Source organism: Scomber scombrus, chromosome 11 (genome assembly GCF_963691925.1).
Source record: "Scomber scombrus chromosome 11, fScoSco1.1, whole genome shotgun sequence".
Lineage (NCBI taxonomy): Eukaryota > Metazoa > Chordata > Actinopteri > Scombriformes > Scombridae > Scomber > Scomber scombrus.
Genome location: NC_084980.1, coordinates 21,156,722 through 21,168,434, shown reverse-complemented (window position 1 = coordinate 21,168,434; position 11,713 = coordinate 21,156,722). Strand labels below are relative to the sequence as shown.

The window sequence follows — 11,713 nt, the reverse complement described above, 5'->3', positions numbered from 1 at the left end:
GCAATGGGTTCAAACCAAATAAAGATTATGGAAGGTGAAAAAAAATGCTTAATGAGTCATTTCAACAGCTTATTTTTCCTCTAAAAGTCTACCAGGCAATACAACAAGGAGGCATTTGACGGGCCAATAAAAGGCTGTACTCTGGGCTTAGGATCATAGTACGTTGCAGGGTTTTATGGATGGGTGCAAACACAACTCCAGAACCTGAGTTCATCCACACTTCAGCCTCAGATTTCCTAAAACATCTGAGTGTCAACTATTAAAAAGAGTTTTTCACCTGGAACATGAGACATTTTTATGGGTCTTAGTTTATGAATTCATCCCATGTGTTGAATTGACTTAGTGTGTTTTGGCAATTCTTTGAGGAAAATAATTCCAGAGGATAATGGGTAATTACAATACTGGCTTGCATGGGGAAAAATTTATAAAAACAGACTTAAAATGATAATTTCTTTGAGTGTGATGACTTATTCTATGGGGAGAAAATGGTATCAAGTTTCATATTGTTGTACTGTGTTGCTTAAGTGTTTCTATGTGTTTTGATGCAGGGCCTGATCTACACATTAATATACAAAACACAAAATTTAAAGGTGGGTATCGGAGCTGAAGCTATAAAAAAAGGATTTTCTTTCATCGTCTTATCAATAACACTTGTTTTTCTTACCTGTGTAATAACACTGCAATCAGTAACAGTAATGTAGGGAAAGAGGTCATAAAGTCATGGCCTGTGATAACAAAAACTCAACACACCTTTAAGTCAACATACTTTTCGGAGACAACTGACATTATAATTTGTTAAATTGTCCAAACTGTCCTGCACAGAATGTAAAGTAAACATTGGTGTATTACATATTTTATACATTGTTTTTTTTATGGCTTTGAATTGGTTTTTTGAGCACTTTTTGCCCAAGAGGTGATTTAGTGTCATCATTATTATAATGTAAACTACAAGACCTGGACTTACGGAAGTTAACGCACATGGCTATGAAATGTTGTAACAGCAAAAATTTATTTCACCATGGCTCGTCATTATCATGAGCATGTACTACTACTCAAATATAATATCACAAATATAATGTTGCTACATTGTTGTTACACCACAGTTTACAGTGTTACTACACAGATAGAAAATATAATAAAAATGTTGTGGTATCAGTAATTTTCTGTATCTCAAACAAACACTTTCGCATTTGTTGTCCGTGTGATTTGATCCAACAGGTGGTGACAGACACCAGAAATTCAAAGTCTGTCTGTCAAAAAAGGCCGCCGTGGAGCAGCCATAAACATATTCCTGGTCTTTCTTCCTTGAGTGTTTTTTTCCCCCGTAGTTTGTCTTTTAACAGCATCTGTGTTAAACTCTTCTGACAGAGGCTTTGAGCAGCATGAAGAATTGATAAGTCCATTTCTCTGGGTCATACACACCCACAATTCTTCGCCGAAACATTCTGTATTGTGTGATAGCGGCTTCTGTTGTCCAGGAAGGAAAAGTCCTTCTCGAATGCAATCGGCCGGCAGCAGGGGCCTTTGCTAACCTTGTCCTTACGGCCCCTCTTCCCGAAGCCTGTCCGCATCATGTAGTCCATGGTGATGTCGTAGTTGTGACGGTGGGCTGTGCATTTGCCGCTGCAGTAGCGCAGCATCACCGTCTCATCGCTTTCATAGCCAAGACCCAGTTCACTCACAGTCACCTCCAGCTCCCTCACAGAGCAGGGCTTAGGCCTCTTGGCTCTTTTAGTCCTACGGGTCTGGCCCTGGCTCAGGCGCCGGCCCTGTCTTTTCCTGTCCAAAAGTTTCCCGACCACATGCTGAAACTCGCCTTCTGTGAAGCTCTGGAACATCATGGAGACTAAGGGAGAGGAGACACATCAACATTTAGGTAATAAAGAAATTATCTGATTTCTGCATAACTCTGGGAAGCACATTCTTGATAATAAGATTGAACGGGGCAGATGGTTCAGACAGATAGCATATTGTAGATGGCAAGATAATGAAAGTAAGGTGCCAACAGAAGTACACAAATGTATCTTATCTGATATCATGACAGCTGCAAACTCTTATCTATCACACTGTTCCTGTTCCTGTTCCTGTGAAGCCAATTTTGTTGACAAATGTTCGTTAATGAGACAACAATAAAATGGGTGTGTCATCTCTTCCAGAAAGGCTATAACCTTCCGCCTGTTGAGAGCGAGTCAGTGCTAACTGCCTGCAGGTTATTGTAAGACATTACAAGCTGCTCTATAAACAGTTGAGTATGAAGTGCTCTGTCTGAACCTCTGCAATCCTTTCACACGACACCTTATCTCAGTCCAGACAAATAAGGCAGAAAATAACAGTTTATCTTACACTCTGAGAGGATGGAGTTCACTTCGTCTGTAGAGCGGGTTTTCCGATGAAGACCACCCATCGGCCTGGACAACACCGTCAGTTCTGCTGAGGAAGTTGATGATGATGATGAGGGTGATGGCAGGGAGGTTTTGGAAAGTGATTCTGATGATGAGGACTGTCTTGATGCAGATGAAGATGAGTATTTTGTCTTTGGATTGAACTGTCCGATAGTGGCCATGTTTCTAATGAGGAGGATGGACAGGGCTGCGCCACAGAGCATGAAGGCAAAAGTAGCACCTTTCCATAACTTCATCTTAGAACGTGGAGGAGCATTGAAACTCTGTCGAGAGAGGCAAAATGCAGAACGTCAGACATGTTCAAACAGTTAAACCTTCAATCATGTAAACCATCTTCTCAACACATTATAGCACAGCGAACAAAGCCCTAATTGTCTTTATTCTATGCCATCACATTTCTATGACCTATCACAAATCCACTTCTCTCAACCAAGTTTCCTCTGACAGGACTTTTCTGATTCTGTATTAACACCCTGTCAGCTCATTTTCATTCTAAAGAGTTCATGATCTGTAAGTTCGACATCACTTGCTGACACCTGAGAATGCAGTGTGTATTTAAAGTCATATCACTGCTGCCTGAGGACGAATAAAACTGAAATTTCTTATTTGAACTGAAGGCAGGTTGGATGAGTTTTGTACCCTTTTGCCCCTTTAAAACTCTCTTAAAAGTTTCTGAATCATTTAAAAAAAATACCTGATGTGAATGACAATATAAGCTTCTTTTTTCATTTGGGAAGATTAAAACTTTGTAGGAATTGTTAATGTCCCTGCACCATGCCTTTTGGGAGGGGAAATGTATTCCATCCTTGACAGGAATCACTTAACCACACCTATTTTCATTGTGATGTATGATGAGGCCTCAGTGAACATGTGTGTTTGTACATATCTCTATCTGACACAGCCCCTTCCTTTTCAAATGATGCTAAGCTACAGCTACAAAACTCCATTTCAAGGAATAAAACCTTACATTTTTTCATTATTGTCATGCCACAGGTATTTGAGATGTTTTAAAAGCTTGCTGCTTTTTATTTTTTCATATCATGTCACCAGTGAAAACATTTTTTTCCCCAGAGCCGGAAATGGTATACTGGCAGCGACTAACAGCAAATCCAGACAGGCCTTAAAGTGTTTTGCCAGACTGGATTCTGTAGCGTACATATACAGGCTGCTGGATTGTTTATAATGAGTGGAAAAAAGTCACATATCATCATCTAGTTCTGTATAGACACAAAAATCTTAATCAATCTCCTCTTAAAAGCTTGCACTTTCAGCATGTGAGTTGCTTTTTCAGGTCACAATGAATTCAAACCAAATATTAAAGAAAAATGGTAAAAAGCAGGAACTTTTTGGTTTTTCTGGTGGAATTAAGCTACTTGCAATGAAACAAAGTAAAACAAAAAAGAGAGAACTAAATGCAAATTTAGAGAACATTGCAGTCCGTGTGAGTGTTTTGGACACCGCAGAGGAAAAATAAAAAGACACTTTGCACATGAGTTGTGAGCAGTGGCATGAACTGCATATAAACAGGTATAACCAGTTCTATCAGTCAAAGCTTGACTCATCACTCATGATTTTATAGGGTAAGCAGTGTCTGCACAATGAAGGGATAGCATGGTATTCATTTGAAAGTCAAACATTTCAGCTAACAACCTCATTTGACACACAGTTGATGCCAATCAAATGTGGAACTGCGGCTGCTGCAGAATATTACCCGGGGCCAATCTATATGTCCGATGTTTGTCTCTCATTGTTTATTATTTATTCGCCAGGCATGATAGATAAAGCCCTCAATGGAAAGTCTCTTTTTGTTTCTGTTGGTTCAACACCAACTTCTAACACTCCTGCTCTAAATATGATAAATTCAGAATTTGAAAAGACCCAGTTTGTAATGATATATTGCAGAGGATGAGATAATTGTTTTCTTATGCTATTAATAGGTCAGTTTGGGACAATTACTCAGCCTTGGAGTTAGTTATTTCACACGGCCACAATACATCAATGTCTGTGGCCTGTTAGCTCTGTTGCTCACCTTGATAAAACAATTAGCTCCTCCAATGTTTCAATTGCTGAAGACATTGGATGAAGCCTGGTCATCAAATGCTGATCTCATGTCCCTGAAGACACTTTGATTGTCATAATTGCTCCACTCAGGATCACATTAGTCCCATCTGCAGTCGATTGGCAACAATAAAAGTGCCAAGGAGCATTCTGCAGCTTGTGTAGATCGTCACGGATGATTAATCAGCACAGACATTCAATATCTACAACTGGCCCCCACTGTCATCCACATAAATATACTGATATTGATAGAAGGAAGGGGCACCAGTGTTTTCTTTGGAGAGCAACGGAAAGACATGAATGAGTACTCCTCTTCCTGAGAGGACAAATGCTGATGTTTTCCAGCAAACAGGAGAGCACCAAGGCAGAGGATATAGAGGAACCCCAGAGGACTCTCCAGCAGAAGGAAAAGCCATCCTCAAACAGAGACATAAAAGTGCAGATGAGTCACAAAGACAACTAAAACCCCTACACAGTCGCAGCATGTCTGGCCCTCACAAAACACTGCTACCGATGAGCCCATCCCGTTTGTGGAGACGAGGCCGGACAAATGCGTGACGCCCTGAACAAACGGAGAAAACCATCTATTCACCAGGAGAAAAGATGAAGTTTGCACTTATGACAGTCCTCATTAGGATTTTGAGTTTCCAGTGAGAGTGGGAGTGAATACGAGGTATGTACAAAACAGAACACTTGATATTTGCTGTCAGTCATATGTCATGAAGTTGTACCAACAGAGTGAAAACAGGATCATTAACATGTTTGAGGCCAACCATGAAAGTAAACAGCTTAGCCAAGAATTTCTGAGTCTGTCAAGGCCATTCCTGAGACATGATGCATTCTCGAATGTATGCGTCGTACATAACAAACGTGAGCCACATCCTCAACAGGGCTCTTGTTTGGACTCAAAGATTGCATTATTTCAAATGACACAATAAAATTGATGTTTTCTAGGAATAATTGGGTCAGTGGCCATGGCGCTGCTAAGCTGGCAGTAATGTAATTACAGCAGCATGGCACTCATGTCCTCCCCTCCCTCCCATGCTAGAAGGAGACACTCAACAGAATGCCACAGACGATGGAAGATGAACTAAAGATCTGTCAAAATGGGGATAAGGGGCGTCTGTGGTTAACACTATTGAATGAAGTTGGCAGACAGGGGGGGCCTTCTTGTCAGCTTGCTTGGATCTCGACCACTATGACATAATTACTGCGAGAGAAGATCACAGAAAGCCATGTATGAAGAGCTTCTTTGTGCTGGAAAAAAGCAGATACCAACTTTTATGTCCCAGTGCTTTGTAGCATTTGTTCCTATACATTTCCAGGATACTTCCTGTTCTCCCTCAGCTCACTCACTCTCTCTTGCTGTGACTCACACATACCACAAACAGACGCATGCAGCACTTGCGTGGTTTCACTTTCCCAAATTATATGACACAGGCTCATGGAGAGAACGAGATAATGTCCAACCTTCCATTGCTGGCCAGACACCCACTTCACTTTCCAGGGCGCACACATGTTCCCAGCAGCGCCATCACATAACACTAGATAATCCATCTTACATAATACTGCTGCTTCTTGACATCTAGAAATGTTCACAGGTCTAACCAGACAGCATTCATTGTGTATTTGCCACTGCACAACCTGAGGCCTCTGCCTACAGAACATTATTACCATGCTGTGTTTCAGCTCAGCTCATGTGACCAGCTGTCTCTGCGCTATACTCTGAACACACCCCATGAATACCCACACTAAAAAGATAACAGAGGAGCACAACAAACAGCGGGAAAGGCACCTACTGTGTTGTTCCAAGGAAACAATGTGGATTAGGGAGTCCTAGACAGGCCTTTTCTTGTCTTTTCCCTCTTAAGTGAGCATCAGGAGGCATGGGGACAACTAGAGAGTGCTTGGGGAGGTAATAGGGACATATTCCAAAGATCAGGGCGGGATTAGCACTAATGCCTGCCGGCTTTATCTGTTGTCACGTGGGTTAACACCTGGCTGCAGTGTTGGTGGCAGAGCTGAGGCCTTGCCGTATGTGAGTGTGTCTGCGTTAATCCATCAGACACCTCTATCTGAGGGGTTAGGCCAGCATGCAGGGCCAACTGAGAGAGCACCAGAAGGCTTCTTCTAAAACCTGCTTTCAGTCAGAATAATGAAGAAGAAAAGTGACAAGCTTGAAGAGTTAGATCGGTTGTGTTGGCATCGGGAGGGCCAAAAGTCTGTAAAATAAAGTGGATGTTCTGAGCCAGGATTGGCTGTTCTAAATCCAGCCCTGGTTCTAATGCAACTGAAAAAGGCTTAGGCTAGAGTGTGCTGTAATTTTGCTGGGCAACAGCTTCGGTTGGCTCACACTCTGTCACTCAGTAACCAGAGGATAATTAAAACAAGCCTGTTCCTTGTTAGTGATAAAGCTGCAGTTCATTATTGAGAAGAAAAAGGGACACACTAGTGTGGGTAAAAGCCAGAAAAACAGTGATAATTGTTACACATGTAATCTACAAATTCCCACTACTGTCTCTTTTAATTTACTGGATGTAGGTGAGTAGTTAAACAGCTTCAATTTTATTCCTATGGATTTATACAGATTAATCCAGTGACCCAACAGCCTAGCATGAAATCTCACTACTCAAACCTGTTGCTGATAGCGTGGTGCTAATGAGGTACAAGGGGGCAGATACACATATAGATGCACATTTAACACCTGTCCCAATTTGCCCTGCTAATTATGGGAAGACTTGAGTCAAGGTATAGTCCTGACATGCATTTAAATAGCCTTTCCAACTGACAAAGAGGGTTTACATGAGACTTGGCAGGTAAATGTCACCATGCCTCATCATTTTTGTGTGAGCTCGAGGCAAGATTGAAATTGTCTCGGCAACTTTCTAAAGAAGAGTCTATTAGCTGCTATTCTGGCTGCTAATCTGTCTATGCCAGATCCTCTTTTAACACAACAGCATTGCCTCTAAACCCATGTTAAACTTGTTGATGTTGCTGTTACAAAAGGTTGCCATCTGGCACATAATGACTACCACCTTCAAATATGACGCCAACGAGCACAAGCAAGTGCAGATACACATTTCTGAGATATGACAACATTTTTACATCACTATTAGCTTAAGCTTACTTATCTGCCAGCACAATATGTATTTTAGCAAGAATCTAGCAAAAAAAAGAAAAAAAAGAAAAAGCTGATGAGGGCATGAGGAGTGATGCATCAATGTAGCGTTTCCTACAGTTATGATCAGCTTTGGCAGGTTATGAAAGTTGAACAGCTCAATTGACTTCAGGCTTAACCTCTATCCGGCCTCTCGGGGCTCCACTAGATTCAGTATAATCTCTACGTATGATATGGGCTTAGTGAGAAGGGGATCATCACTTCAGTAAAATGCCCACAGTGAGTATAGTTTGCTTTTCTAAGAATGCCCACAACATTCAGAGATGAAAACTTTACCAATTTGATCAGGCTTTTCTTAATTGTTTTAAAGTATCAAAAGTGCATCACCGTAAAAAAAGAAAAAGAAAAAAAGAAGTAAATCTACAAAGTTATTTATAAGAGAAAAACAATTATTTATATTCAATATTTTGAAACATTTTAACTAGTGCTCCAACTTTTGGTAATGGAAATCCAGACAGTACTTGTAGAGCAATTATGCATGCTAATGAGGCAAACCACCATCTTGGATCAGTGACAGGAAGGGAAAATATCCCTTTCTGACAAATAGTTCCTGCGTGGTGCACGGTTGTTCGAGTTCTGCAAAAACAACTGAAATAATAGCGTACTTTTCTTATTGCTCTTCCAACATAGTGGGATGGTCCCTTGTAATTACTATTAACAGCTCTGCAAACATTTCGTGACAGGCTGCTGTGCACTATTGACATGTGGCTCCAGCAAGGGCCACTTGTTGATACAGATTATCCAGCGTGTGTTTTCTGCCACTCAAGCACTTGGTGAGGCATCCCTGTCAGCGGCACCTAACGCCTTCCCCATAAGCTGCCGGCTTAAACTAACAAAAGAAGATGTGGTGTTCTTACCGTTCGGCCGGCTAATCCAGACTTAGCTGTGTGGCGTCGTCTTCAGCTGACCTCCACAGGCAAGTGCTGGCTGGGTAAGTCCATCATCATCACAGGCGAGGAGTGAGGGCAGGACTTCTGCTTGTTCCTCTGTAAATCATCCCAACTCCCTGTGCCTGCAAGTAGGGGAGGTGTCCTGACTTGATTCAGGTCCAGGCTGTATTATTCATGTATCATGTTTGCACTTCCATAGAACTCTTTTAGGTTTCAAAGATCAAGATCAGCATTCCTCTGTACATAAGCATGCGCTTCATGGCACTATGGTTGATCCATTCAAAAAGAGAAGAGCCGGTTGTTTAGAAAACCATCTGGTTCACGTCAGAAAGCCCCTGTCATCATGCTTGTCCATACAGAACTTTTGGTCCCTCTTTGAGCACAAACCTGAACCTGAAACGAAGCAACCGGACAAAACAGAGGTTGTGTCTTTCAGATCTACTAACTTTTATTCCATCTGTTACTTAACTCCTTCCAACTCAGAACATTTTTATCTCCATATAAGAGAGCTGTTGGAAAGATAATGCACATCTTCTTACCCTCTCTTTAGCAGCAGGTCTTCTCTTCAGCTCCAGGGAGGGGAACTCTGTGGGTTGAGATGGGTTAGGGTGAGGAGGGAGAGCGTGGTTACCGTAAGTGGAGCAGAGAGCTTCTCTGATGCCTCTGCCTGCCTCCCCCCCTCAACTGTTGCTCCTCCTCCTCCATAGTTGTGCTTGTGGGCCGAGTCGGATTACTTCTGACATGATAATCTCCCTGGCTCTAGCTCCAGGAGCACTAAAGGATGCTTTGGCCTGAGTAAGGGCTTACATTTACCTTCTGCCGCAAGAGAGTCTGCCATCTTAAGCGGCTGATTGGTAATAGCTTCAATTGGGACGATCAGTACATTTAGAGGGGTCTGCTGAAGTAAGTGTCTTCCAATCTTTTAGGGGGAATTAAGAAAGTTCAAAATTGGTTTAAATGCAGCTAAGACAACACTAACCCTGCTTAAATGAAATTACCACAGCAAAGGTATTTCATGATGATTCAATCTACTGTTGGCCGGGGATAAAACCAGGGGTGTTGTTGTTGAGAATCTCACGTTCACGTCTCCTCCAATACAAACCAGTATTTTAGCCCTTGAGCCTCAAGCAGCAAACGAGGAGCAGATGGTTGTGCTTTCGGGAGGTATTGGGCACTCCAGACTGCAATCTAAATAAATACCCCATCCATGGAGGAAATGCGTCAGGTGTGTGGGGTCAGTAACAGACATATACTGTATAAACAAAGGCCAACCAGTTTGGAAAAGAGTGATGCATGAGGGAGGGAGAGAGATAAGAAAGGGACACTCAGCCTTGCAGGTGCTGTTTGGGAGCACAGAATTGGCTCAATATATATCTGCAGGTACAATGTTGATCCAAACAGACCTTTAGAATAGCGTCTGGAGCCAGGAGATGGTGAAATACAGTAGAAATCTCTGAGTAAAGAAGTCAACTTCACAACAGGAAACACATTATTTGCTAACACATATCTCATTCTAACACCATGAGTCATTCTGATATCCTGGAGCCAAATTATACACAAATCACACTTTGTGAAGTTCCACTAGTGAGGCAGAGATGAGGCGAACTTTATAGGACTTAAAATTCCTTCATTCCTTGAGTGAAAAAAAAAACAACCAAAGGAATCTTTACCCAAGCTATGTCTCATAGAAAAAATGTCTATTGATGGATATTCTATGGTTATTATCACAGTGACCGAAAGTTTAGATTTCATGTTTGTTTCATGTCTGAACTGCAGCCAACAAAAATCATTTTTTACTTTCACCCTGCAGCACTTACCTGAAGGATAATGCTCTGCCACAAATCAAGAAGAAGATACCTCCTTTTCTTCAAGATGAGAATATTTTAGTGACAGTCAAGCAGGTGCAAAATTACCCAAATCGCCCTCCCTAAAAACTAAGAAAACATGAGAATTATTTTAACTAACTTGTTTGACATACACCTCAATTATTGGCCTGGGGTGCAGATGTAGTAAATACTTAATGACTTCCAGTTAGCAGGGGATATCGTGCTTTTCTAGCCTTGAAAAAGAACGATCAGCACAGAAACATTTCCTGACATCAGGCGGGAACATTTCTACTCAATACATATTGTTCACAGATGTCTAAAGTTTTCATAGACCAGCCTGGCCTGCAGTGAAAAGTGCAACAGCTGTTAATTGCTAAATCAAGTCTGAGACAATAAGATGGAATACTTTATCTGTATACGATGCAAAGTTTCACTCAGCAGCTTAGATTACATTAGTCACGAGGACAGGCTGACATTCAGTATATACAATAAGAAAAAAACCCAACAAAGTATGTTTCCAATTTGAATATGATAGAATCTCATACACATAGGATTGAATTTTTTCCACTGGGCGTGGATGAGTGAGGAAACACATTTTGTTTAGGTTCTGGGCAAGATTTTAAGGAAGCCCTCAATCAGTAACACTATAAACACTCGATTCCAGTCGAGGTGTCATTAGAATGGCTGGAAATAAGACACAAATGTTGCTACTACACTCGTCTTGCACAAGATGCGGTTTGATGATTGGATAAGTAGCCTTCAGCCAAATGTCATCTTACCGAGTGGAAAACTACTTTTTAGAGAACCAAAATCTAAACAAGCATTTATGAAAAAGAGACAGTTGGACAATGAGGGCTTTTTTGTGTTGAAAGACAACACCTCTTTCTCGGATAAGTGGTAACAAGGTAAATCCATTCTGGCACAAGAACAAATATACATTGCAATTTGCAGTTGTGACCGGACGAGCTGAGGTCCCAAGGGGTGCAGAGGCCACTCGTGTTTAAAAAAAAGGCATGTGTTGATTTGGTTTTACTTCAGCGCTTTAACACCTCAGTTTGTGTAACAATTTGTAGCCCTAGCTAATATATGTTTTAGCCTATTTACATGCATTACAGTGTATTTACTGCCTACGCAAATGCAGCTTGTCAAGTAAGACAAAGTGAGTGTTTAAAATAAGTTGGGATCACAGCTAAATGCTGCCCCCATCTGTCTGTGGTTTACAACTACACGCCACTCAGAATAAACAATTTTTCACCAGTAGACATACTTAAATACCTTCTGTTATTTATTGAGAAAAAATATTTTATGTACTTCATCAGCTTTTGAACTTTTGTAGTATGTTGTCCCTGCATATATCAG

The 11,713-nt window shown here is 41.3% G+C and overlaps 1 protein-coding gene across 1 annotated transcript; it reads right to left on the bottom strand.

Moving 5' to 3' along the window:
- Nucleotides 1-1,412: 1,412 nt before the first annotated feature.
- Nucleotides 1,413-2,638, bottom strand: LOC133991081 (neurturin-like). Its single transcript, XM_062429546.1, has 2 exons — nt 2,344-2,638; nt 1,413-1,846 (listed from the first exon to the last, which is right to left on the bottom strand). Exons 1-2 carry the CDS (start codon nt 2,636-2,638, stop codon nt 1,413-1,415), a joined length of 729 nt encoding a protein of 242 aa, XP_062285530.1.
- Nucleotides 2,639-11,713: the final 9,075 nt, after the last annotated feature.

What these genes read in the sequence shown, in the direction of transcription:
- LOC133991081 (XM_062429546.1), bottom strand. Translation starts at nt 2,638, where the DNA reads ATGAAGTTATGGAAAGGTGCTACTTTTGCCTTCATGCTCTGTGGCGCA. An exon ending in GAACTCCATCCTCTCAGAGT is followed by an intron (nt 1,847 to 2,343) that starts GTAAGATAAACT and finishes CCTCTCCCTTAG; the next exon opens with TCTCCATGATGTTCCAGAGC.